The following is a 27736-nucleotide window of genomic DNA, read 5'->3' as shown; positions in this document are numbered from 1 at the left end:
CATCTATACAGGTCATGGGTTCATTCAATCCAGCATTATCTACTCTGGCCAGCCACAGCTCTCTAAGACAAGCTTTTTTCAGCATGGCCAAATGAGATCTTTTTTAACAGGAGATGATAGGGATTGAACCTGTGGGTAAAGTGCTTGAGCTCCCCTGAGCTTCAGCCCCAGTTGTTCTAAAAATAGTGAAACTAGCAACTGCAACTATGTTTGGTCACCTGGAAATAATTCTCTACTCGCCTTTGGTGAGCAGATTCCAGGATGTTTTGTGCAAACAAATCAAAGGCTGTGTTCTGGCAGAGGGAATCAAACTCTGTCTCTGAATGATGGCATTGTTTTGAACAATTTTCCTCCCCACTCCCCACACGTCAGTCCAGGTAATTACTTCATGGAATTCTCTGGGGACTTGTAGAAGAAAATGTATGTTCAGTATGACCTTTGGTTTACAATGAAATAAATCTTATCTCTTTTTTTTTAAAGAAATGGGCAGGGAAGCTGATCTAGAGAGATGGTACACAAATACAGATTTTGGCAGTGGGGTGAGAGAGGAAGGGGGGCTGATTCCACATTGTGACAATTCTCTGTGTACTTCTTCTTGCCTCTGCAGAGGCATGCATAGTGGCCACTGAGCATCCATGTGGCAGTTTTTCCCACACTTCACTTGCCTCATATTCCCCCACTCCCATGGGTGCCACACACTTCACCAACACGGGAAGCCTTTTATAGTCTTTTTTTAAAAAACAGCAGCAGAATGTTATAACAATCTATTTTTACAGTCTGCTAGCACCTCTGCATTCCCAGCTTTCATCTACAAAGGGGGGGGGGGGGAGTAAGTCTTTAGTTTTGGTTGCAGAGATATAAGGAGAAACATATATCCCTTATATGTCTGCTATGGAAAGGGCTAGAGACTTACTTTTTTAAAAAAAAAGAAATCTGGGGACTCAGTGGAGTTAGCAGAGTATGGCCATAGATTGTTATAGTACTATAGCAGCAAATTGTTGCAGTGTTATAGCACTTAATTGCCATGGCACCAATGTGGGCAGGATCTTAGCAAATGCACACTTTTCCATTCACGTAGTATGCAAGTGCACATTGACTGCGAGCTTTCTAAAGAGATGGTATTAAACCAAACCTTGGGAAAGATCAGAGCAAAGCAGGGGAAAACTCAAAAAGTGGACAATTCAGAGACAACGTTGTGTGCATGCACCCCAGTAAAGTGTTCTTGTTTGGATACTAAACTAGAGCAAAAGCTCACTGCAGAAGCAAACAAAGCCACATTAACAATCCTGTTCACGTGGCCTTAATGGCTTTGGGATCTCTCACGAAAAAAGGTCATCTGTCCTGCCAGGTTATTTTTTCTCGGGCACATTTCCAAGAGGATCCACCAGCTAGAAACTGCCAGCAGCTGGAATCTTGGCATGAGTACAGGACTAACATCTGGGACATTCCACTTCCATCATCTCTACCAACTAGAGTTGCCAGCTCTGGGATTGGAAATTCCTGGAGCTTTGTGGGTGAAATCTGGGGAGGTTGGGGTTTGTGGAGGGGAAGGACCTCAGTGGGGTATAATGGTAAAGAGTCCATCCTCGAAAGCAGCCATTTCCTCCAGTGGAACTGACCTCTCTGGAGATCAGTTGTGATCCAGGAGATCTCCTAGCCCCACCTGAGGGTTGGCAACCTTACTACTAACTGGCACTCCAAGCTTTTTAATACTTTGTCAGGATCCAGTAGCTCCTGCAGTATTTGGTAAAACTTTGTTTATTCTGTAGGTATAAACAAATAAACACAAGACTGAAGAGTACGTCTCAGCAACTGTCTTGAATAGAAATTGTGGTCCATTTTTATTGTATGCTGCTTTGGGAGCCAATTTGGCCAAAAAGCATAAATTAAACACATCCAATTTATAGTTTGCTGCTGCACAGAGCCCCAAGCACATGTGTGGGGTAATTGGCAACTGCCTTCCAGACGTGAGAGGTCACGTTCTGTTCTGCTGCAAAGGAGGATTTGGTTTCTAATCTCTGGCCTGTGGCTTCCAGTACTGCTGCTATTCCAAGCATGCTAGCAGTTACACTGTCTCTGTCATTGCAGTATGCTGCAGTGTTCCAGTTGTTACCAGATACTTAGAAAAAATAAACTCATTTCTCCTGTGGACCCCGAAGTATCCACCCACAATAGAGACTGCCTGTGATATCTCTGCATGATTTACTGCTCTGACTTTACCTCTTGCCAACTGGCCTTTGCCGGGAACAGATATTTCTGGCCAATATCTGCATTTTATGTGATTGGAGTATTCAGTCACACTGACACAGAGGCATAGCAAAGTTACCAATCCTCAAAGGAGGCTACCTGTTGTAGTGAAACACATGTCTCTGTTCTGGGATTACCTGTTTCCTTTGAGGGCAGATGATTCTTCCTCCTTTACACAGTGAGTAAAGCCTTGGATGTAGGATTTAGAATTCATCTTCTGTTTTAATTCAGGAAAAAGAGCATGCCTCAGCAGTCTGCCTCTCATGCTATGGAAAAAGGAGTGCAGACTGGCTCTGCTGAGAGCATTTGCACAGTTTTTTTGCTGTTCTAAAGACCATTAAAGCTCTTGGATTTAGTGTTCCCCACAGCCAGGCTTCCTTGAGTATCATTGCTATATAGCCCCAAGCTCCACACCTAATCTTTACTTTTCCATGGCTGGCACATGATGTGTCCCTGTCCCACTGTGTAGGTAGGTAGGGAGTAGCCTGTTGAAAGTATCTGATTCCAAGGATTCCGTTAATCAGGGATGGATTAGTGTTGTGAATTAGATGTGGCACTAAAACACCCATCTGCCATTCAATGCCCTTGAAACTGGCAGAGCTCTGCTATAATAGCTTTTTCTTTAATTATGTTCTTGGGGGTGGAATGTCTTGAATAATCTGATTATTCTAACCAATGACTCCAAACATCAGAGAATTGTAGCTATTAGCGTCTCTCCACCCCTCAAAAATTATCTTCCCAAAATTACAGCATGAAAACAGAAATCATTACACCAGGATTAGTGAAAATTAATAGTCCCCTCCTCCCCTTTCTTCCAGCAGGGCCCAAGGCAGTGATAATTAATGTATGGTGTACAATCCAGCCAAAGCAAAAGCTCTTTTGAGTTTTGCTGATTTCCAGCAGAAACGAGAATATGGACTTTAAGCTCTTTTCTAATTTAGTCAGTGTGTTTAAATATTGGCTAAATCATGCTTAATAATTTAATAATTTAGTTAATATTTGCTGATTGATTAATCAGCAGTTAGTAATAGGAGACAAACTTGCATGTAATCAAATCTTGCAATAATTCAAAGGAAAGCCCAAAAATATTTAGAAATAGATTCCTTCTGTGAAAATCATGGAGAACCAGCGTGGCATCGTGATTAGAGTGTCAGACTAGGATCTGGGAGACTCAGGTTCAAATCCCCATTCTGCCATGGAAGCTTGCTGGGTGACCTTGGGTCAGGGACACGCTCAGCATAACTTACCTTGCAGGGTTGTTGTGAGGATAAAATTGAAAATGATGTAAGCTGCTTTGAGAGAAAGATGAGGTATAAATGAAGTAAATAGATAAATATTTCAGAACAGGTTTAAGCTACTAGAGGAGAGATTTCAGTTGAATATTTGTGTGTGTGTGTGTGTGTGTGTGAGAGAGAGAGAGAGAGAGAGAGAGAGAGAGCGGAACTACAAGTGACAAAAGGCACAGGTTGGACACTTGTCAGCTTCCCTCAAGTTTTGATGGGAAACGTAGGCATCCTGGTCTTGCAGCTTGGCTCTCTGACTGCTGTCCAATGGACTTTTCAACTGTGTCACTTGTTCAACGTTCCACCAAGCTGCCTACATCTCCCATCAAAACTTGAGGGAAGCTGACAAGTGTCCAACCTGTGCCTTTTGTCACTTGTAATTCCGCTCACAGAGAGAGAGAGAGAGAGAGAGAGAGAGAGAGAGAGAGAGAGAGAGAGAGAGAGAGAGATGCCATCAAGTCGGTCTTCCTCCTCTTTTCCTACTGCCTTCTACTTTTCCTAGCATTGACTTTTCCAGAGAATCTTGTCTCATGATGTGACCAAAGTACAATACCCTCAGTTTTGTCATTTTAACTCTAGGAAGAATTCAGGCTTCATTTGATCTAGTACTCACTTATTTGTCTTTTTGGTTGTTTATGGTATCCATGGTATTAGTAGAAGCCTCCTATCCATAAGTGAAATTTGACAGTGGAACCAGTCACCTGGGGGTGGAGATGCGGACCCTCCCTTGCTGGAGGTCTTCAAGGAGAGGCAGAACCTCTGTCGGAAATGTTCTAGCTTTTGATTTCCTGCATTAAGCACCAGGTTGGAGTAAACAGCCTACAAGGCCCCTTTCAACTCCATGATTCTTTCTGTTCTAATGGTTAGATTATTGTATTCCAACAGGAAATCAATGACTGCCAACTCTCCTTAAATAACTTTATAGCTCTTGTACTTCTCTCTGAAAATAATGGTCATATTGTCCATTAACATTACAAGGCAGTTTTTTAAAAAGCCATTCATTCTTTCATGGGTAGCTTTTTATTATGTCTCCAGTTTCTTGCAATGGCCATTTTCAATTCCCTGCAAATTTTTGCCAAATCTCTTATTTTCATCCAGCACTCCCATTTTCTTAGGCACACATTTTCTGATGGTAGTTAACAAGATTAAACTTGTTACTTCCCATTATACCTAGAAATGAAAAATTTTGGAAACTGTGTAACAATGGGGGAGAGGTCCATTTTGGGGATCAAATAGAAATTTTGGAAAATATATATAATACTTTCTTACCAAACAGTTTCAGGTGGGTAGCCATGTTGGTCTGCAGTAAAAGAGCAAGATTCAGGTCCAGTAGCACCTTAAAGACCAACTAGATTTCCAGGGTCTGAGCTTTTGAGAGTCAGAGAGTTGTATCTGATGAAGGGAGACCTGACTTTCAAAAGCTCATACCCTGGAAATCTAGTTGGTCTTTAAGGTGCTACTGAACATGAATCTTACCAAACAAAAACTTATTTTACTGCTTTAAAAACATGTATAATCCATAACTTTGTTAGCATGTAAAAGTATACTGTTTTGAATATTTATGAAATTTAGAAGTTAGATTCCATCATTTTACCTAATCTAGTTTATCAATATACCCAGTGCTTAAGAAAGAATTGCTACACCCTCTGGTATCGAAGCACAGTTTTCACTATTTGAGAAGTATTTGAGAAGAAAAAAATGACAATAGAAACCATGCATTTTGAAGTAAACAAAAGAAGGTTTATTATTTGGCCTTAGAAGCAGTCTGTGTGTATTTCTTACTTATTTAATATATTTTTAGCCTGTCGATCCTTGAAGGAGCTGAGAGAGGTGTAAATGGTTTTCTCCCCTCCTCTATTTTAACCTCACAACAGCCCTGCGGGATAGATTAGGTTGGGAGGGTATGACTGGTCCAGGAACATCCAGTGAGTTTCACAGTAGTGTGGATTTGAACCTGGGTCTCCCAGCTTCTAGTCCAAGGCTCTAACTTCTATACAACACTAATCATCAGTAGATTTGGATAGTGAGTTAAACTTAGCACTGATCTCCAACTGCTTCAAGTGTTGGGTGCATTCTGCCTAGGGGAGGCTTGACCCACCCTCAATCAGAGTTTACTGCATTGTAGAATAGGTCCAAGAACCCTTGCAACAGGCACAGGTTCTTTGGCCTACATTCAGGAGTTCCTAAGCAGGCAATTGTGTGAAATAGTTTGAAAGTCAAGCATTATTATTCTCAATAACAGTATTGGAGGTTGTTTGCTCCAACCTGGTGCTCAGTGCAGGAAATCTGGTCTTGTCTTCTGTTGCCATGAAAGATTGAGTGCTTGGTATTGTTACAACAGTCCTGGTTGCTGCAGATTTGAGACTGTTGAGTGGGAACTCTTTTTCTAATAGAGTTGCCAGGCCACCATCTAACACCCCCAGGAAATTTGGGGGTGAGGCAGAGGGCAGATGTGATGTTACATGACGTATTGATATTGTAGCTGAAAACATGAATGTAATATCAGTGCATCAGCCAATGCTCTGGAAAAACTGTGGTAATACCACAGCGTTTCCAGAGTGCCGGCTGATGTTACATCTGGATTTTCACCCAGATGTGTTGTCAACAGTTGCACAGCATCATTTTGCCCCTCACGGCTCTCCTGTTTGCCTGGATGCAAGGGCAGGTAGGAGGACCAGACCAGCATGCCTGTTCGTCATGCTAACAGTTGACCATGCTCAGATTTTTTGATCTGGCGTATCCATCCAAATAACTGCTCTGGGATGTGATCTAATGTGGATCAGTGGTAGAGCGCCTGCTTTGCATGCAGAAGGTCCCAGGCTCAGTTCCTAGCATCTTCAGTTAAGAGATCTGAGGCAGCAGGTGTTGAGGGAGGCTGTTCTCTACCTGAGACCCTGGAGAACTGTTGCTGGTCAGAGTCAAACTAGGTGTAGTCCCCGGCGTCTTTTCAGTTCTTGGATATGGGACCTCAACCTGGATTGGGACCACATACACATAATTTTCTCCAAGGGGACAAGTAAATCCTGCCCCAACCATTTCAGTTTGGAAAAAAGGCACTGGAAGGGAGGTTTAAACCTTCCTATCCTTATGTTGCAGTCCCGGTCTGAATCCCTCCTCATCCATGTCTGATAATTAAGTTTGGAAAAAACGCTGGGTACTGCAGAGACACACACATCTGGTTTGACTCTTCAGAGTAGGCACTACTGAGATAGATGGACCGGTGATCTGACTCCATATAACACAACTTCATATGTTTTTGTGTCACTGGTTTGATGCAGGAATAAGGGAGTTGTGTGAGATGGCAGCTCATCTTCTGTGATCAGAAAAGTCACCTCACCAAGCAATAGCAAAGAGCATTCCTCACTGTGTGGGAGGTCTTTCCCCTTCCTCTCTGTGGCCTTTCTCTCTCCCTAATTGGAGCCCCTGAAGTGCTTAATTGCCTTTTTCTTTAATGCTGTAATAATGTTCAGAATTACACTAACTGATCCCCCATTGTGTTACGGGAACGCTCTGAGTGTGAGAAACAGGGTGTCTTGTGTGAGAGGCACTTTCAAGTCTGCTTTTGTGTGGAGGCCTTCTACCCTCCACACTTGAACATCTCCACGCCCACCCCTTCTGTTGGAACTGCTTTGTGTGACAAGCTTGACTTCTTGACCTATGCAAGTGGCCTTTCTTACTCTCATATCTCAGTCATTTTGTCCCCCGCACACAAGTTGGTTTCCAAGATAATTCCCCATAGTTCAGACTGGGACAGAGTTTACTTGGTTTTTGGAAGCTGATAGCAGCGTAATAGTGGACTCTCTCGGTCCTGTATGCTAAACGTATGTAGGAACACACTGTTAGCTCTCCAGGAGGCTTTTCCAGAATAGGATTTGTAAACGGACTTTGGCAGTGATCTAGGATCTTGTTCCAAGAAAAAGATTTAGACCTAGTAGTTTCACATACATACTACTCAAATTCCTGGAGATTTGGGGGTGGTGCCTGGGAAGGGCACAGTTTGGGGAGGAGAAGGAACTCGGCAGTGATGTAATGACATAGAGCAACTGTCTGAAGCTGCCATTTCCTTCAGGGAAAGTGATTTTTGTAATCTGGAGATCAGTTATAATTCTGGAAGAACTCCAGGTCCCACTGGAGATTGGTTACACTAGCAACTGAATACCTGAGGAGGTCAGTGAAGCATTGTGACAGATCCACCAGGGGAGCGGTAGTTTAGTTTGAGCTCAAAATCTGTCAAAAATGATTTGTGGAGCAAGGGTACTAGTAAAAGAGTAGGGAAGCAGACAGATTGGGAGGGAGGGAGGGAGATATAAAGGTAGGTTGAGAGGCATATTTGGAGCAAGACCAGCAAGGCTGTTTCTGACAAAGACCCAGACCTGACCTGGATATATTTATAGCCAGGCCCGTTTAAGCAGAGTCAGTGGACTGCTGTCATAGGTAGTAGGGCCATGATGAGGGCAGGTGAGACAATATTGACCATTCTTTTTCTGGCTCACCACACTAAATGGGTCAGTAGGAAGTCCCTGGTTTGGATCCAAGCTGATTCTAACAACATCTGGCAAATCTAGCCAATTAAAAGACCTTAACCAGCTTTTATCTGTGCAGGGAGTCCACACAGCTAAACATTTTCCTGACACGTGGTGAAACAGCTACAGTCGTATGCTCCTTTTTCCCCAGAATCCTGCAGCTGCTGCCAGATGGAACACATTTCCAGCCATGTGGATTTCTGTAATGTAACAGCACAAACTTTTTGTGATCTTTACTGCAGTAGTGTAATTACCAAGGTGTGTGTGTCTCCCTCAGGAAAATCGCATCTGGCTATCGTCCAGAAAGTGAACAACGAAGGCGAGGGCGACCCCTTCTATGAGGTACTGGGCCTAGTGACACTGGAGGATGTCATTGAAGAGATAATCAAGTCGGAGATCTTGGACGAGTCAGATATGTACAGTTACGTTCATTCAAAATCCTATAGTTTTTAAATGTGTGTGTGTGTGTGTGTGTGTGTGTGTATAGGTATGTTAGCCAGTGACTTCTTTTCCACAGAGTACCCTTCAATCTGCCTGAGGAACTGCTTGGCCTCAGAAGAAAAGCATATCTTGGCCCTTCATGGAGATGTCATCAAGGCCCAAAGACCAAAGTGACATATTTCTCTTCATAGCTTGACTTGGGAAGTGACTAATGGGGTTAATCTTTAACTCTGTGTCACAGATTTTTATTTCCCCCAATATGTAACATTTGTCTCATTCCTATCTTCAAGAAATCTTAGAGACTATTGGAAGTCATAAGATTGTAGTTTTCCCACTCATAAGTCTGAACTATGACCTCAAATCAAAGTTTTAATTTTGGTACTGGAAATGGGACAATAAGTTTTACCTGACTTATATAATGAGAAAAACAAAACAGAGATACACAGGGTCAAAATTAGGCCAGTAATCACTTCCCAAAGTCGAGACATGAGGGAGAAATGTGTTCCTTTGGACAATGCGCTCAATTCCATGAGTGATACAGATGCTGTCTTCTGGGGGAAATGTTGCCCCAGTGCAATGACTTGTGGATTGGAAGTCTGCATGAATGTCTTTCTCTTTTGCGGGGGAGGGGAACCATCTCTCCCAAAAATGGCGATTTCAGTGACAGGCTTGGGGAAAGGGACCTGCGCCAGAATCCTTCCACAGGTGGTATCCACGTAACCAGAGGCCTCTTGATCTCTGTGTTTTATCCAGACAACATCACAATAGCAGATACAAGCACAGATTCACAAATGTCCTTAGATGATGCTGGGCTGTGGGGTCCCGCCCCCCTCAGTGAGGAAGGAAAGAAGAAAGGAAGATCCACATGTTGTTGGATCCAGTGTTATCATAATCCATCATTTCTTGGATTTTCCTGTGTGAAAGATAGGTTTTGTCCCCTCTCGACTGTATCCTGTATTGCTGCCATTTACTTTGCACATAGAACTCAGTAGAAGCCATTGAGAGCCATGCCACCATAGCTAGAATTGTAGGAAATGGCTGTTCCTAGATATGTTTCATTATATTACCAAAAGCCTGACTTCCTGACTTCAGGCACAGTCTGGTTTGAGAATTATTAGTAGTAGATATTGATTTCATTTCCCTCCAAGCTTTGTTCTGTAACTTAGAAGATCTGGAAAATTATAGGAAAGCTAAAAATCTGCAAGGATCCAGATTATATATCCTTGTGGTGGGCAGACAGAAGCATGGAACAAGGATAGTCCCTCCCTACAGTTGTATCTAGGAAATCTCATAAATTGCTCTGTATGGAGCACTCCTTCTTTTAACACATCTCTTTTCTCTTCTGCAGCTGACAACCGCTCCAGGAAGCGAGTGAACAACCAGAAAAACAAGAGGGACTTCTCTGCTTTCAAGGATAATGACACAGAGTCCAAGGTGAAGATCTCCCCACAGCTTCTCCTGGCTGCTCACCGGTTTCTTTCTACAGGTAAGAGATCCCTTGAAGAATGCCTGGAATTCCTAAGGAATCTTGCCTAACAGCAAGAAGGTGTACCATTACGGAATGGCCAGCCAGCTTTTGCATTGCATATGTAGCACCTATTCAGCCTTTTAACTGCCCATTCAGTTTTAGAGGACAGGAAGCACTATCCTTTTCTTCTGATGTGGTACCCTCCATTCAGCTCCCTTTACTGTCTTGCCCCAAGGCCCATCAAATCTGCCACCCACAGTCTGCCCAGATCAGACTTAAAAGGCTAATATGAAATCTGCATGGAAGGGTCATTCTCATCGTCTCATTCAGAAATTATAGGGGACTGGTCTTCTGAGTATGATATCCCTCCATTATCCTGTCTGCTGTGGCTTTAGGACTGAATGAGAGCTGTTGTGTGTGGTTTCCCCCTCCTTTTTCTGTGTCTGTTTCTCACAGCAAAGCCAACAGATAGTACCATAGTGATTGCCATGTTTCTCAGGAGGGTTATTGCCTCAGGTTGGGCCTTGACTGGGCTTTAGATAATGCGGGGCAAGATGGCTGCACTTCAGACTGCTAGGGGAAAGATTCCTGGGGGTTTTTCCAGTTCTCTCCTTGCAAAGCCAGCTTTGAGGGGAAACCCTGATCACTGGAAGAGCTTCGCTCTGAAAGAAAGAGAAAGAGAGAGAGAGAGAGAAATGTGTGCAGGTTATAGCAGGAGAATTCCAGCACAGAGAGGGAAGGTACAGTGTTTAAAGCCCTAGTCAGCAACTAGTGAGAGTGTAGTATGAGGGATGGCAAATAAAACTATCCCCACTTTACTAAATTAGCCTACCAGCAATTTTGCTTTCCTTGTATCTTTTTTGCCTTAAAGCTAATAACTGGAGGGAGCAGAGTGTATCCTGTGGCTTAGAACTGGACCAGTGCCCTCTGCTTGCCAGTCCAGAACATACACCATTAAGTTGCTCCTGTAGTTGTGTTTGAGTGACTTGAGGAAGGTGGCATGACAGGAAAGCATTGCCAGCAAGACTGGCTTCCGATATTCTAGACAAGCAGGGGAGAGGAGGGGCGCAGACGGACAGCGCTTCCTCTCCCTTGATGCGTTTAGCATGGCTCCAAGTCTCTCTGAGACACTGGGTTCCTCTTGAACACGGCTGTTGTGGCCTGACTATTGTGTCCCTACCACCTTCTTTTTACAGAGGTGAATCAGTTCAGCCCGACCCTCATTTCCGAGAAGATCCTGCTTCGCCTGCTCAAGCACCGTGATGTCATCCAAGAGCTGAAGTTTGACGAGGAGAACAAGAAGGCACCTCAGCACTTCCTCTTCAGCAGAAACAAGCCAGCTGACTACTTTGTCCTCATCCTGCAGGTAGCCCACCTGCTTCCTGAACCCTCATGCTGAGAAAGCAGGTTGACCTCATAAGGAGGAGCATCAACATCCTGACCAGTTGTATTATTTCTTAAGTGCCTAAAAAAACCCACCAACAAACTACTGTACAATCACAAGGAGCTCTACAGTAAAAAGACTACCTCACAGAGTTATAGTGAAGGCAGAGATTTTAAATCATGCTATTGCTGTTGACAGGGCCACATAGCTTCTGACTGCTTAGTGAAGACATGATTAGTCCCGTTAGTGTTTCAGGGAATATCTGATGAAGGGAGCATTGATTCTTGAAAGCTGATAGCCCGAAAATCGTGTTGGTCTCTAAGATGGACTCAGATCCTGCTGTTCTGCGGAGTCTGCATCTTGCAAGGGAGCATCAGTAGTGGAAGTCTGTTCTTCAGGAATGGTGATCCTGCCTGATCCATGGAGCTGTCCCAGTCCTGAGGGGCCTAATGTTGTGTGCTCTCTTTCTCTCTCTCTCTTTTACAGGGTAAAGTGGAAGTGGAGGCTGGCAAAGAGAATATGAAGTTTGAAACAGGTCCCTTCTCCTATTATGGGGTGATGGCCTTGAGCCCAACTGTTACAACAAGTAAGCTGCAGCCCTATTTCTTCGGGAGGGGGGCAGTGAAATGGAGTGAAAGGAGCAGTGGAACCTTCCAAGGCCTTTGTTTTCCTTGTGATGAGCAGAAGTTTTTAAGTAAAGGAGAAATCCTTGCTGGGGGTCCCTTAAGACAGGGATGGGTAGCTTGCAGCCCAGAGGCTTGTCTAACCCACAGAGCATTTGCATCTGTCTTTCTCACTGGTCCTACTCCAAAATAAAACCTTTGCCTGTCTTTCAGTCAGTCCTACAAAAAAGAAAGTTGTTTTGAAAAGTTCCTTGGGTGTGCTTTGTCTCTAGCCACACTTCAACACGGACCTTCCTTTTGGGGTGTTGTCAGTAATGCTCTGGCTATGGCTCAGCGCTTGTGCTCTGTTAACTATGAAGCCCTAGGAGTCTGTGGCACTGATTTTAGGATGGAGCCCAGCTACGCTGTTGCAAAATATGCTTCCAGAATAAATATACAAGGGTGCAGAATCTGCTGTATTCAGAACCAGAGCTGTCCCATGAGGCCCCACGTTGCCCCTCTAAGCAACTGTTACTCAGGAGTGGGAGCAGTGTGCACTAAGGGTCCTTCTCTTAGAAGATCCTGGGGAGGGGGTGCAGCTCTCAAATAGTCACGCTGGACCTTGCTCATTCACTGGGGTACTGCCAGACGTTATAGGGCCCATTTGGATTGAAGCAGCCTGTGTATCTACTCACAGGGATCAGAAGTAATAAAACAGTGGTTTCTGTTCCTATGAAACTGCCTTACATCAAGTTTTTCCTTCTGGTCTAGTGGTGCCAAGGTCTTCCAAAGCCACAGGCAGAGGTCTTTCAGCCCTGCCAGTTTTAGCTGGAGATGCAGAAGAGTGAACCTGTGTGAGGTTTTTTTTGGCATATCTGATGTTCTACATCAAGAAAGGGTTTTGTTGGTCACTCTGTTCTTCCTAGAGTTGCCAACTGTTCAGAGAAAAAAATGTCCTATCTCTGTAACAGAGGCTTAATGGCATGTTTTTTGTCAAGAGATGTTATCTACCTCCATGTCATGAAATGCTTCAGCTGCCCATTTCTACACATTAAGCCTCTCTTAAGGGGACAGGACATTTTTCTCCAGGCCTGTTGGCAACATTAGCTCTCTAGGCAGTAGTCTGAAGGTCAGAGGCATATTTGGTTCAAACCAATCCTCTCAGAAATGGTCAAGTTCTGGAAACTTGAGCTGACTTAGTATATTGGTCACAATGTTGAGTTAAGGCCAGTGGGGTGCCAGATTCAAATCCCCCCTCAAAGCCTTATGGTTAATGTTGAGCTAGTCGCTATTTCTTAGCTTTACCTCTGTTGTCACAAGGAAAAAATGGAGGAAGAGAGAGAGATTAGTAGAGCTCCTGAGCTCCTTATTTATTTAAAAAAATTTCATGCCACCTCTCTAGAGACCTACTCCTTGGAGTAAAAATGGAATAAGAATGGAAGAGCTGGATGATAGTTAGCAGTGAGGGATCCCCAGTTATGTTGTACACACATGCATTACTCATTATTTTCACAGTTTGCATATACATGTTCTGTGCTTGTTATATATAAAATCCAAAAGATATGTTTACATTAAATTGTGGGATACCTTTAGCAGGATTTTTGTCCAGCGGCATCATATAGACCAACAAGTTTTTCAGAGTGTGTAAGCTTTTTAGAGTCAGAGCTCCCTTCTTCACACACAAAAATCTTGTTGGTCTCTAAGGTGCCACTGGAATATCTTTGTGGGTAATGTTTCTAAAAAGTGCATTGATTAAAATTTGGTAAGGCCTCCAGGATATCTGTCCTTTCTGTCTACTCCCAGTTGGCTCTTCCTGCCATAAATCAGAGACTTTCTGAATTGGCCAGAAGCACAATCTGCTGGTTCTTATGTTATAAGATTATATGCTAGAGTTGTGCCATCTCATGGCCAGTCTTGGAACCTCAACCTGCATCACAAAACATCAGTTTCTTTCATCAGTATGCGCTCTAGTGGTCAAAGTTTTTGCCTAGGAGCTGGCAGACCTGGTTTCAAATCCCTACTACCCTGTGAAGCTTGCTGAATGACCTTGGGCCAGTCACATTGTCTCAGCCTAACTGTCCTCACAGGGCTGTTGTGAAGATAAAGGGAAGGGAGAATCATGTATAAAACTCTGAGCTCCTTGAAGGGAGGACAAGATAAAAATGCACTAGATATATAGGTAGAAACATCTGCATTTTTAGCCGTGTACAAGAGAACTGCATGGTGAATTGTGGCTTACAGATCCATCTCTCACTCTGCCATCCTTACTGGTGGAGAATGCTAACATAGCAGACTTACAGTGACCCTTTGTGAGTTTTCATGGCAAAAGACCAACAGAGGTGGTTTGTCATTGCCTGCCTCTACAACTCTGAGTTTTTGTTGGAGGTCTCCCCTCCAATTACTAACCAAGGCTGACCCTGCTTAGCTTCCAAGATCTGACAAAATCAGGCTTGCCTAGGCTATTCCAGTAATGGCCTGATGCCTGCCTTAATGGTACCCCAAACCTGCAGCCTGACACATTCACCTCACTGTGCCCCCATAGAAGCTCAGAATAAACAAAGAAATTTGGAATGAGCAGAATGACATTATTTTTAACTTATATTTATTTTTAACTTAATGAGAGTCTCTTTACACAAGACGCCTCGGTGCGTGTTCGTCAAGTGTAGGGAGACACAATGTTCGCTGGGAAGCATAGTTTAAAAAGACAGAGCTGGCACAGATTGCTCTTCAGAGGATTTGTTAATTTCATCTTCACCTCCCAAAGGCTCTGTCAATTTCACCTTTCCAATCTAAAACTGTGTGGGATCGCAACTAGAGGGCAATGAGGAACTAGAGAGGTTATAATGGACTGAAGTTTCCCTTCTGGCATTTCACAGCCCTTCACACAACTCTGGTGGATAGCAAAGCCTTTGTCCTGCTGCTGGCTCTGCCTTTTTAAACTACCCTTCCCAGCTAACATTGCATCTCCTATGTTTTTCACCTGTCAGATGTCTCATGTAGAGAGATTCTGACTGACTAACTTATAGAATTCATGGCCAGTGGGTGTAGCACAGCCACAAGCATGGCCATCAGTGGCTAATAGCCATGGTGACTGAAAGGATCCTCCATATACAGAGGCAGGAAACCTCTGAAGACCAGTGTTAGGAAACAGCATCAGAGGGATACCTTGGCCTCCGTGCCCCGTTTGGTGGCCCTCCAGGGCAGCTGGTTGGCTATTGTGTAATAGAAGATGTTGGACTAGATGGACAGTCTAGTCCATCAGCAGGTACCTTTTATGTTCTTACAGCAGCTTCACATAGTAAGGTAATCAAGAGATAGCTGCAGAGACTGTTATAAAATGGGGAACAAAGGATGACAGGAAGACTAGATATAAAACCTTCTGCATGTTACATTTTTTTTATTTGGAGAGTGGCTTGTAGCAACAGCCCATTGGTTGTAAAGTGAGAAGCCGATTCCAGTAACTGAATACCAGTATCTCTTTCCTGCCTCACAGTGTGACCTTAAGCAGGCTGCCTACTTTCCCACATTGTCCATTTTGCCGCATGTAAAGACAGGATGTTGAAATAAAACCGTTCTGAATGCAAATTTGATGTCTTATGATGCAGGTTGAGGTATCCCAAACTGACCAACAGAGGGCATAAGTCTAGCATCTAAGATTGAAGTAAGAAATGACAACAGATTTTTGCCTTGGGCAAATTCAGAAGTGCCACATGTAGGGCAGGAATGGTCAGCCCAAACTGCATCAAAGCAAGTAATATTTGTGTGGGGAACTATTTTCCAACACCAAAATATCCCAGTAGCTAGCCTGTTGTATGTGCTCTCCTTTTAAAATCAACTTGTCATGATCATTGCTACACATATGGGACAGTTTATTTTGATGATACCCTCTTTTTGTGCCTGCTTCTCACCCAGTACTTCACTGTGTGTGTATTTGTGTCTAGCCCCATCGGCCAATCTCCATCGTCAGTCTATACAGAGAGGGTCCTTGTATTCCAGGGTGTCAGGTAAACCACATTTGTGCATGTCACGAGAGGTGCACATCTCTAACTGGATTAACTCCTTGCCTGGCCTTCATGCTGTAGCTGGGTTGCTTGGATTCTGTTCTGTGGGATATGTTGCCTTTTACCATGGATATAGAACAAGGGGAAAGAGAAATACTAACCTGGCACCACTTTGTTTCTTGAGATGCACAAGATAATTGCTAGCACAGAGTGGAATCAGTCTAGGGTTACCTTGGACTAGAGAGGCATGCTTTCATCTCTGTGTTCAGCCATGAAACTCACGGAGTGGCTTTGGACCAGGCACTCCCTCATCCCTTGATTTGCCTTTTTGAGGTATTTAAGGATATGGAGGAAATGCCCATGTATTCACCTCCATGAGCGCCTCTGAGGAGAATAGGTGGATGGGTTATTATAATACAGTTTTCCTATTTGGGCTATTTCTGGCAAACCCCCTAAAAAACACCCCACGCAACTGAGGAAGCTAACGTGGAATAGCATACGTTATGGAGGGGAAAGACACTTGCTTCTCAGGTGCTTCATGAATACACATGGAAATATTTCTTAGGGGGTGGAGTTGCCCCTCATGAGTTTCCATTGCATGTCAACAGGGAAACAGATTCCGGAGGTCCTGAGCCCACAAACTATCTATGTTCAGTCAATGCGCGGAGGGGGAGAGCAGGCATAAGTGTGCTGGCCCTGCCCCCTACCTCCACATGTTTGCCGGTTTGTCTGCATGTTATGAATGTCTGGCGAAAATGTCTACTTGTATACTCTCTCCTTGTGATCAGAAAGGTGGGAAACCAGTGTGCTTGCTCACGGGAGGGGGAGTGTACTTGGGGACACAGTTTCCATGCATTTATACCATATTGATGAGCCAGTGATGAGGAAGTGGAGCCAGCACACTTTTGTCTCCTCTCCCACTCCACAAATTGACGAAACGCACAGAAGGATTGTGTGCTTAGGGCTACTTTGTTTTGTATCTTTATAAGCTCTGTTCTGTTGCGATGCTTCTGTTGGATGCCTGATGCTGGACTCCAGCAAAAAGCATTTGCCTCAAGTTCTTCTCACGCTCTCTGCTTTGGACACGGAATTGATCTGGTAGTGACCTTTGTTGAGAGATTGGTAACTTTTTGTCCTGGGGCTGAAAGATGGATCACAATAAAATAATTATTTTAATCTACCCAAGATTAATACGTAATTTAAAGATGCAAATTGATAGATAGCTGCTTTGTGACCTTTAAGGCCAGAAAGCATGCTTAAAATCTTTTAAGTAAAGAAACAAATAGGGCTGAATTTTGCCAGTCGGGTGCCAACAGGGTATGTGTGCACTCCTGATGCCTGTATAGATTCCCTCTCTAATGGTTGTGGTTTGGATGATGGCCAGCTCAGTGGTTTTATTACAGGATATAATGCTGTGCATAATTCTTTCCCACATATTCAAACCTGCTTCTTTGGACTGTAGTTACAGTAAATAATTTACATAATTTTTTTTTAAAAATCAAGCGTGAAGAAGTTAACACCACAAATACCCACAGAAGTCCAAAACCCTGTGGACCAACACACGAGCAGGGAGTGGTTGTACAACCCCCAAAGGCCCAGCTTTGCAAATTGGGATAACCTCTAGATTCAGCATTGCTCCGGGATGTCTTGGCAATGGCCAGAATTGCCTTTGATCCACTTAGGCTGGTATCCCAACTGCAGTTCTTTTCAGAGAAAGTTAACCTGGCCATAGTTACACATGCCCCAGTGACTTCCATGCTGGACTGAATGTACAGGGCTGCCTTTGAAAAATAATCCTGGAAACTTTAGATAGAACTTCCTGTGCCTCCAGTATAGTCTCTGGTGCCAGTTCAAAATGATGGTTTTGTCCTTTGAAGCTGTAAATGGTTTGGGTCCAGGAAGTTCAAAGATCACCTTTTCCAACATGTGCCTACCAATACACTGAGTTCAAGTAGAGAGGCTCTGCTCTGTGTTGCACAGGCCTGGCAGGTGAATGCATGTGACAGGGCATTCTTGGTGATGGTAGAAAAACTTTGGAACTCCCTGCCCTAATATGTACACCTTGCTGCATCCCCTGTTTATTCTCAGAAGGAAAGTGAAAGCTATCCTATTTCCAGTGGCCTTTGGGTTGTCTTGATTGTCATTTTATCCTTGCTTTTATTCTACTGATTGCTTGGAATGTTTTAATTCCTCTTATTTTCTTGGTGACTCCAATGGTTTTTGTCATTTTTATATTTTAATGATTTTTAATTCTTTTCTTTACTGTAAGCTTTGATAGTTCTGCTGGAGTATACATTTTAAAAATAACTTTAAATAAGAGAGTTACAACCTTCTCAGCCCAAAGGACGTAGAAGAGGTATCTGTATTTAGGATTGCACACTGAATTAAAAGTCCTCTTCTTATCTCTTACGATTCTGAAGAGCTCTACTCCTGTGCATATGCCCTTAAGAATAAGTCTAAACAAAATCAGTAGGAAGTTTAATGAATAATTTTTAATGAATAGACATGCATTCAATCATATTTTAGACAATTAAAAAAATCAACTGATCTGATTTAAAAATGTATCATTTCATTGTTTTATGTGCTCCATCACTTTCTTGGACATTATCAGTAGTCTTTTCAATTGATTTTGGAAAGGATCTTTTTATGAGAAAATTCTGGAGGTGGGGAGAAGAGCAAAGGTAGATGGAAAAGGGGAGGATGGGGGAAAGGGTGTCCTTTCTGACATTCTTCTCCATTTCTAGTTTCAGAGGTGCGCTCCCCATCTCATGTGAGTAACCTGAACCGCTCGGCATCTCTGTGCTATCATGAGCGCTCCGATTCTATCTGCTCCACCTTCAGCGGCAGTAACAACCAGATCAATTGCAATGTCAGCTCCCAGTATCTCTCAGACTTCAGTGTTCGAGCCCTCATGGACCTACAGTATATCAAGGTAAGACATAAGAGAACGTCTCTCAGACCCATTTCTCACTGAGGTGAGAAAGAAGTGGTACAGATGCTTTCTCACCTCAGTGAGAAATGGAGCCAGGCCCCTTTGACTGAATACCCCTCCAAAGAAAAGGCGCTTCTTGTGCATGGAACTCTTCTCCCTGTAGTTTTCTGTGTGCATATTTTTTTTTTAGTGGAAGAGTGTTCACTCCACCTGTAGCCCAGATGGCGGTTGACTACTTTGGAGGGGGGGGAAAGGCTGAGTTGAGTGGAGCACACCCCACACAGAGACCGTCTGGCACTTCTTGGGGCAAGATTCTGCCACTGCTCTGTCACATGCTCCTGATAAACGCTGTCACATTTGAAGGGGAAAAGCCTGTAAACATGGAGTGGGAAAGCTGGGATTGGCTTCCCAAATTGGGGAATGTTGCACATGTAGGCAAAGACAGGACAGCTAGAGTGGTGTAGTGGTTAGAGTGTTGGGCTGGGACAGGGAGATCCTGGTTCAAATCCCCACTCTTCCATGAAGATCACTGGGTCACCTCTATAAATCTACCTCTCAGGGTTATTTTGAGGATGCGGTGGAGGAGGAGGAACTATGTACTCTCTGGAAGAAGGCCTGAATAGGAATGTAAGAGGTTGATGGGGGAGGCAGGGCTTGTGAGTTGTGGCTCTAGGTTGGTTAAAAAAAATGAAAAGGATGAAACAAGTTGAAAATTTCTCATATAAACAACCACGGTATGGTGAGCTCAGACCCAAAGTATCTTGCCCCAAAAGACTCGGGGCCAGATGGAACATGGGAACAAGAACATGTGAGCTCCAAGGGATTAGGGTCTGCACTATAGGAAGTAGGAAAGACAGCTCTGGATTTAATAATAAAATTATAATAATAACATTCGATTTATATACCGCCCTTCACGACAACTTAATGCCCACTCAGAGGGGTTTACAAAGTCTGTTATTATTATCCCTACAACAAACACCCTGTGAGGTGGGTGGAGCTGAGAGAGCTCCAGAGAGCTGTGACTAGACCAGCTGGCTTCAAGTGGAGGAGTGGGGAATCAAACCCGGCTCTCCAGATTAGAGTCCCGCGCTCTTAACCACTACTCCTAACCACTACACCAAACCGGCCCTGCAGGAAGAAAGTTCAAGAGAGCTCCCTAGGTTGAGGCCAAGTCCACATGTCTTATTTTAAGGGGCAACTAGATGTGCCATTTTACAGTCCTTGAGATTCACTTTTGCCCAATCTGGTTGCCCGTTCGATTGACAAGCCAATTGCCAGACAAGCATATGATGTGCACTTTACACACCTTATTCTTCCTCTTCCTACCACAAGGATAGTCTTGGAGAGACAATTTTGGCCTTTGCCAAAGATGTTTCTTGTGGCCCTCATGCCAAATGGAGAGCATGGGCAGCTGTTTCAGGAGTGTACTCTGTGACATTCAACCTGGGCAAGCACAGAACTTAAATACTAGGAGCACAGTTCAGTATCCTGAGATTCTCCATTTTGTTTTCTTAAAATAAGTTTCCAGCCCTGTTGTTGCTGGTGGAATAGGCTTGAAAGTGTATGAGCAGTATATGGGGAAATCTTGAAAACTAGAAGGGCTGAATAGGAGTCCTAGATAGCATGAATACTCTCCAGAGTTTCTTGCTCCTCCACGGGCTGTAACAGACTAACAGAACAATCCTGAGCAGCTCTACTCAGCATTAGAGATGGGCGCGAACCGTAAAAAAAATTAACTGTGCAGTTCATGGTTCGTCGCATTTCACAAACCACGAACTTTCACAAACCTGCCCCGGTTCACGAACCGGTTCATTTGGTTCGTGAAAACATCACATCCAGGTCAGCAAATCGTCATTTCCGGGTCAGCAGAAGGTCACTTCTAGGCCAGCAGAAGGCCACTTCCAGATCAGCAGAAGGTCTGCAAGAAGTCCATCCCCTATTGCCTAGGAAACTGATTGATCGACGCTAGGCTTGCTGCAGTGACGAACCAAAAAAGGAACCAAATGAACCAGCCTAAAGTTCGTGGTGATTCATCAGAAATGGGCTCTGACAAACCACCGGTTCACAAACCACGAACTGACTCGGTTCGTCACGAATTTTGGTTCGTATTTCAGTTCATGTCCATGTTTACTCAGCATCCTACTCAAGTCTACTCAGTGTGGCTTTGTCCCAGGAAAGTGTCCTTAGTCTGTAACAGTGTAGCCCTAAGCAGATTTATAGCTTTCTAAGTCAATTATGCAGATATTTAGATTTTTTAATGCCCCGCTTTAGTCCGGCAGTTGCAACCAAAGATGCTTACCAATCATTCTCCCCTCTATTTTACCTTTATTACCACAACTTTGTGAGGTAGGTTAGCCTGAGTGTATGTGATTGACCCAATGTTACCCAGCAAGCTTCCATGGCAGAGCACAGATTTGAACCAGGACCTCCCAGATTTTAGTCCAAAATTTTAACCATTACACTGCACTTGTTCAAGGGCTGCAAAATGGGTATGTGCATGTATGCAGAGAGAGAGAGAGAGATCTCCTTAACTTGCACAATAGAAGCATAGTACGGCAGTGTTGTTGTTCTCGGTGCAAAATTTGGATCTTACTGTGTTTTTTTGTTCTGCTCATATACTTTTTTTCAGCACACTAGTGTTACATTTCGTTATTCCTCTCCCCTGCAGATCACACGCCTCCAGTACCAAAATGGGCTCATGGCTTCACGTCTGGAGAGCTGCCCCCAGTCTCCTGATGGTAGCCTCCCCAAATCGGACACCACCTTGCCTGCAAAGGAAACCCCAACCGCCAACGAAGTGATTAGCCTCTTGAATGAGAAGAACTGCCAGCATTCCAAGACACGCCACAGCCCCCCAGACGAAGTGGTCTGACCCTGGCCCTTTGGCGACCAGGTTTCGCCCAGCTCGTCCCAGTCCTTTCCTTCCAAAGACAGCAAAGTGGGAAGGCGAGGGAAACACATCAGTGCCCATGAGAGGACTTTGATCACATAAACTACAAATGTCAGGCTGTGGTTGCAGCCGGGGAGAAAGGAAGGTAATTCCCCTGCAGATCTCAATGATTTTTCTCTCCAAGGCACAGACCCCTCTACTTTCCAGGCAGGAATTGGCTTGATATGAGAATGACAGGCCAGCTGTGAAAGTAACTACTCAGCTGCCAACAAGACGAATAACAGGTTCTGGAAGCGAAAGGGAATCCTGGCTTCTGGAGCACCGGAACCTGAATTACCCACTCGGATCCAGTTTCACCCTGGCTCACATTTCTGCCAGGTGAGGATTTGGCGACCAGAGGATTTTTAAAGGGAGCTTGCTTGCTGCTGTTTTTTCTATGCAGGCTATTTATTTAAAGAGACAAAAATGGAGATAAAGTGATCCCATGGCCAGACATGCTCAGAAGGCAGCGGTCCTGTTCTGGAGTTGGTCCAATTCTGGTTCCCTCTTCCACAGAGCACTCATAGCGATGGATCGTTCCCTGTCTCTGTTCGAATAGCAAACAGGTACAGAGGCTGCACAGACAGAACTTGCCATTAGGAGACGAGAGCCGTGGCTGTGGGCTACCACGACCCAAGCAGAAGTCTGCTGACAGGCAGGAATCATCTGCCCATCTCAGGGAGTTCTGATTCTTGTATGTTGTCTGGGACTATATTCCGTTTTTCTTCTTCTCTCTCTTTTTTGTTTTGTTTTGTTTGTGGGCATCAGGTAGGAGAGACATGGGACGGTGGGTGGAAATCCATCCCCTCTCCTGCCTTCATCCAGAGCTCTGTTGTCAGGGATTGATATTTCTCCGCACATGCTCAGTTCCAGGCTAGGATCATCTCAAGGTATCATTACAAGGCTGGTCAGGACAAGCAACAGGGTGAGGTGGTCGAATCCTGAGATAGTTGAATGAACTGTTCCACTTGTCCATGCATGTTTTTGAATGCTTTCCTACGTAAAAACGTTCCTGGCAAGTAGAAAACGAGTACAGCAGAGAGTAGCCTGGGTTGAAACCTTTCCCCCAATGGGTAACTTTCTACATGCAGGGAGGATTTTTTTAAGCATGGGAGCATTTAAAAATTGTTTCCCCCAGCAACAATCTATAATGGTCCAGTCCATTCTACCATTTGGGGATTTCACTGCCTTGTTGTGTTGCAGATGCAGAACAGAACGGAACAGGAATCCTCAGGCTTTGAATTTCAAAGTGTCGTAGAAGCCTGCTTGACAGATCTGACAGCAGTGCCAGAACTGGGTGTGGGGTACAGATTTGGATGGCGCTGGGCCCGTGAGGTTGTGTGCAGCATCACGAATGCAGGCTGCAACCTTTCGTGGCAAATGCAGTTTCCAATGCAGGACTTTCAAAACATCTTTATATGGCCATCATGATAATAAATTTCTTTCAACCTTGTTAAGCCTGATTTGGATCTCAGTTGATTTTGGTTTACTTGTTTAGCCAAATGGAGACATTATTCATTAGCGTCCATGAATTTGTACAATCTTTATTTATGGGGGAAACAGCACTGCATGATGACACTGATCCTCTTCATTTGTTTAGTGGCTTTGGATAAATCGTTTGCTCCATGATGAAATCAAAGCACCCCCTGCCCCACAGGAGATGCCAATAGTCAGATATCATGTGATTTTGTTTCATCCCAAACTTAGCTGAAGTCTGCATTCATGTCCCTCAGCTTGGTCATTGCTGTCATTTTGCCATGTGGAGGATTGGACAATATGTAGATTCTTCTGCCTTTAAAAGCAAGACATTGGATTTGAGTTAGCAGGCAGAGATGAGCAGATCTGAGAATTTTCATTGAAACCTAACATTTGATAGAATTTTAGGAGCAATTGTGGAAAGTAACACATGCTGCAAAGCTGACTTGGCAAGAGGTATTACATACACACACACCAGATTGGGCAGGTTGCTCCCCGCAAGCCTATGATGAATTGTCCAAGGCTGTTGTGTAAGAAGCATGTGTGTTTTTATGTTCGCCATCCATCTTACCAAGCAAAATTCAGCATCATTTTAAAGCCACTTACAGAATGCTCTAGAGATTGGGAGACAGGCATGCTTATGAGGTCACAAATAGGAACATACCACAGATTACTTTTTTCAGGCTTAAGGTGAATCATACCAAACATATGCAGAACTGCTTTACCAGAGCTCATCCCAGGACAGAGAAGAGTAAGAGAGAGAGATTTATGGCACTCTTGGATTGCCTCAATCACTTTTAAAATATTGCATCTGTCTTCACACTCAGGTCAGTTGCGCTGGTTCACTTCCATTTGCTCTCATGTATTGTGACTATACAAAGAGATTCCAGAGACAGAAGGAACTCAGAAGAGAAGAAAATACTTGTATTGGCACTTATTAATACACATACTCAAGGTCGCTTGTTATTCTTCATAGGGGGCATTAATTCTGCTGTGTCTCTCCATCAGGTATGATTGGATTCGTTCCCAATTGCAGAGACATATCAGAATCGTGTAGCCTTTGCATCTCTAGATGAGTTACTATTCAGTCAGGACTGGCCTTCCAGTCAGGAGGCTAACTTGGAGCAGTAACTCATGCAGAAACACAGATATGTAGGCAATTCTTTTTTTTTTTCACACAGTGTAAGAATGAAGCACGCCTCCCATTTTAATTTTTTTTAAAAAAAACCCACCTTGGTGTATTTTAATGTATGGAATTTTGTTCCATATTTTAGCCAAAACTGCCCACTTGTGTCTTTCAATTGATGGCAGCATCAAACTGAAGTCAGCTTTAACATGCAATTAACTTGTAGTTTCTATGGTGGAAAAAATGTCTGGCAATTAGTGTGGCATGATCAGACGTCACGATGGAAAGAGGACTTCTGTGATGAAGTGCTGTTTTCATTGCTGCATTTTTCTGTGTATTACGGTGGTTTAGAGAAATCTTCGACTTAATCTGTAATTTGACACATATTTGTCCTGGTGGGGGAGGGCTCTGCTGTTTTTACCCATCATGCACAAAAAGTTATGCTTACAGCTGAGTGAGATTGTTTTCTGGCAGTTTATGGATAAGCACATTAATTGTACTTTCATGAAATGAATGTGTCACAACTGAGATGCTTCAAAGACTGCAATTCTTCATGGAAAGCAGCTTTGTGTGTAATATAGACATTTTTATGCCTGAGATAGAAAACCCAAATAGGATCACTCTACCCTGGTGGTAGAAATAATTTCAGTTTAGCTGCCCTTAGAAGTACTCCAAACTCTGCCCCTTGAAGTGGGCTGCCTCATCCTTCTTAACGGTAGCTCTGGTGCCAGCCACGATTCATTGTGTGTGGGAATTCTGTATGAGATGCATTTCAAAATTGTAACAGCCTTCTAATTCCTTTTGTAGAACTAAGCTCAGGAGGTAGAGGTGCTGCACATGAGCAGAAGAGCGCTGGGTTCAAACCCTGGCTGTGCCGTAATGTGCTGAATGAGTTTGCAGCATGGCTGTAAGCAAGCCACATGCTCATCAGTCAAGCTCCCCATTCATAGAGTTAGAAATGAGGGAGAAAGAAGGTTGCCAACATTTCATCTAGTCTCTTTAGCCATTCCCTGAACTGTAGCGTGAGTTGCAGTGATACTAATAGATAATAATGTTTTATCTCCATGTAGCTAATTTCTGCAGATTAAGCTACAGTTGGAAGAACAACCATAGGCCAGACTTCTTCCCCTCATTAGTTGGCAGCCGTCAGGTCAGGACATCTTTCTAGCTCAGCAGGTGGTGGTGAGAGAACAAAGCCCACCAGGTGACTAGATTCTGATGCAGGCCATCAGTTGGCCAGCTGTAACTCGAACTGTCTGCCAAAGAGAATAATTGGGATCACCTCTTGACTAGCACTTTGACAGGGGCCCAGTCTGCATGTGCAACAGAACAAGGCGGTAGAGTGGACTGAACCAGTTCAGACTGCAGGTGCTCCCCTCCTTGAAAGAAAACTGCCCACATGTAGAAAGCTAGTATTGGGGGCGGAGAGCCAGGAGAGGGTGAGTTTAGACCTTTAAAAAACCACTAATGTAATGTGTTTTTTTGATACGTGGAGAGACATTAAAAATGTGACCACCTGCAATCAATAGTCTATTATATTAGAATTTTACTGTCTAGGCCGGCCCCTCTCAGAGTTTCACACAGGCCCAGGCTATTTCCAGTTTTTGAGGCCCCTAGTAGGGTTGCCAACCTCCAGGTGGGGCCTGGTGGTCTGGAATTACAGTTGATCTCCAGTCAACAGAGATCAGTTCCCCTGAAGAAAATAAAGAGTCCGCTAGCATCTTTAAGACTAACCAACTTTATTGTAGCATAAGCTTTCGAGGACCACAGCTCTCTTTGTTAGATCTGTGGTTAGATCTTTGTTAGAGCTGTGGTTCTCGGAAGCTTATGCTACAATAAAGTTAGTTAGTCTTAAAGGTGCTACTGGACTCTTTACTATTTTGCAACTACAGACTAACATGGCTAACTCCTCTGGACCTGAAGAAAGTGGCTGCTTTGGGGAGTAGAGTCTATGTCATTGTACCTTGCTGAGATACTCCTGGTCTCCACCCCCAAATCTCCAAGAATTTCCTAGCCCAGAGCTGGCAACCTTAATTTTAAATTTTCAGTGGCTGGCACGTGAAAACAAAATAAAACACACACACCCACACACACAAAAAAAGACTGAGACCTTATGCATATTATTTTATTTAACAAATATTTTTCTAGCCTTTTATTTTATATTATTTTATTTTTTGAGGTCCCCTTTGAGCTTGAGGCCCTGGGCCAAGTGGTCCTCCTGGATCTAATGCGAAGCCGTCAGCATTTTCCTCCTTATTCTTAGATCCTTCAGAATCAGTTTTTGAAATATTGGGTTTGTTGATGGCAATACTTGATTCTGGAAATCAAGGGGAGAGGGCTTTTCCTTCCATTGATTTTAGAGAACTATGCAAGAAACCAAGATCCATCTACAGCCAGGGAACTGGCATTCTCTTCCCCCATTCTCACCCACCCCTGGGCAGTAATACTTTAATGTATCTTTGTGCTTTTTAAACAGCTCTGACTTAATTTGACTGTGCATGTGTTTCATAGCTTTGTGTCTGACTTTTAAATTTCTGTTTCGTGAGGGGGATGCTCTTGTTTGGGTTTTATTGCCCCCTTTTGGATTATTATTATTCCTAAGGAAAGCACAGTGGTTTCTGAACATTTGCCCCTTTGTGGGTGGACATGATGTAATTTATTTTTTTTCCTGATTAAAAAAAAAAGAACACTAAACATAAGATCCTAGCTCCCATGGGGAAGAGATTCTTTAAAAAAATAATAAAATAATAATGAAATAAATATTATCAAATCAAAATGTGGTGGAAAATGTTGGTGATTTTTATTTCAAAGCCTTTGCGTTAATTTGCTTGTTAATTCCTGGGACAAGTCTGCAATCCTACACAAACTCCCTGAAACCAATGGGGTTTAATTTCCATGAGCTCAATACACTAGGGTGCCCAAGGCTTTTACTGTCCCCAGCAGCTGTACATTTACAGCAGCTTAATCTGCAGGCATTAATAAATACCAGTGATTAAATTCAGGCCCCCCCCCCCCGAAAAGATTTACCTGCTGCTTTCTGCAGATCTAGCTGCAGTTATTCGTTCTATTCTATTTATGCACCGTTGATCATCCTGTTTTTGTGTTCATTTTGTGCGGATTTAAGTTTGAAAACACCCCATTGGCCCCTGTTTACCCAGCATCACCTTGCTTTTCCAATTTTCTGTCCCCAATGAATCCATTGCCCTTACTTTGCCTTTGGAGGAGGCCTTTTAAAGGTGGGGAGTCCTAAACAAGAGTTGTGCCCTTCTCAGCCTGTTGGGTTCAATGGACTTTAAAGGGTGTAACTCTGTTTAGGATTGCATT

General features: G+C 43.7%; 1 protein-coding gene across 2 annotated transcripts in view; it reads left to right on the top strand.

Moving 5' to 3' along the window:
- The window catches only part of CNNM4 (cyclin and CBS domain divalent metal cation transport mediator 4), a 48471-nt gene extending 23970 nt beyond the window's left edge, over nucleotides 1–24501 (top strand). Inside the window, exons 2-8 of one of the 2 annotated variants that reach the window (XM_054998008.1) lie at nucleotides 8331–8474; nucleotides 9843–9980; nucleotides 11159–11328; nucleotides 11833–11932; nucleotides 15890–15952; nucleotides 18694–18881; nucleotides 21550–24501. In XM_054998008.1, the coding sequence (XP_054853983.1) occupies nucleotides 8331–8474; nucleotides 9843–9980; nucleotides 11159–11328; nucleotides 11833–11932; nucleotides 15890–15952; nucleotides 18694–18881; nucleotides 21550–21753 (1007 nt within the window). In that variant the 3' untranslated portion in view covers nucleotides 21754–24501. The remainder of the gene's footprint in view (nucleotides 1–8330; nucleotides 8475–9842; nucleotides 9981–11158; nucleotides 11329–11832; nucleotides 11933–15889; nucleotides 15953–18693; nucleotides 18882–21549) is intronic. The other variant, XM_054998009.1, reaches the window with a different exon arrangement.
- Nucleotides 24502–27736: the final 3235 nt, after the last annotated feature.

The sequence above is a fragment of the Eublepharis macularius genome, chromosome 14, assembly GCF_028583425.1.
Source record: "Eublepharis macularius isolate TG4126 chromosome 14, MPM_Emac_v1.0, whole genome shotgun sequence".
Taxonomy (NCBI): domain Eukaryota; kingdom Metazoa; phylum Chordata; class Lepidosauria; order Squamata; family Eublepharidae; genus Eublepharis; species Eublepharis macularius.
The sequence above is the reverse complement of the archived record's forward strand: the minus strand, read 5'-3'. Positions and strand labels throughout refer to the sequence as shown.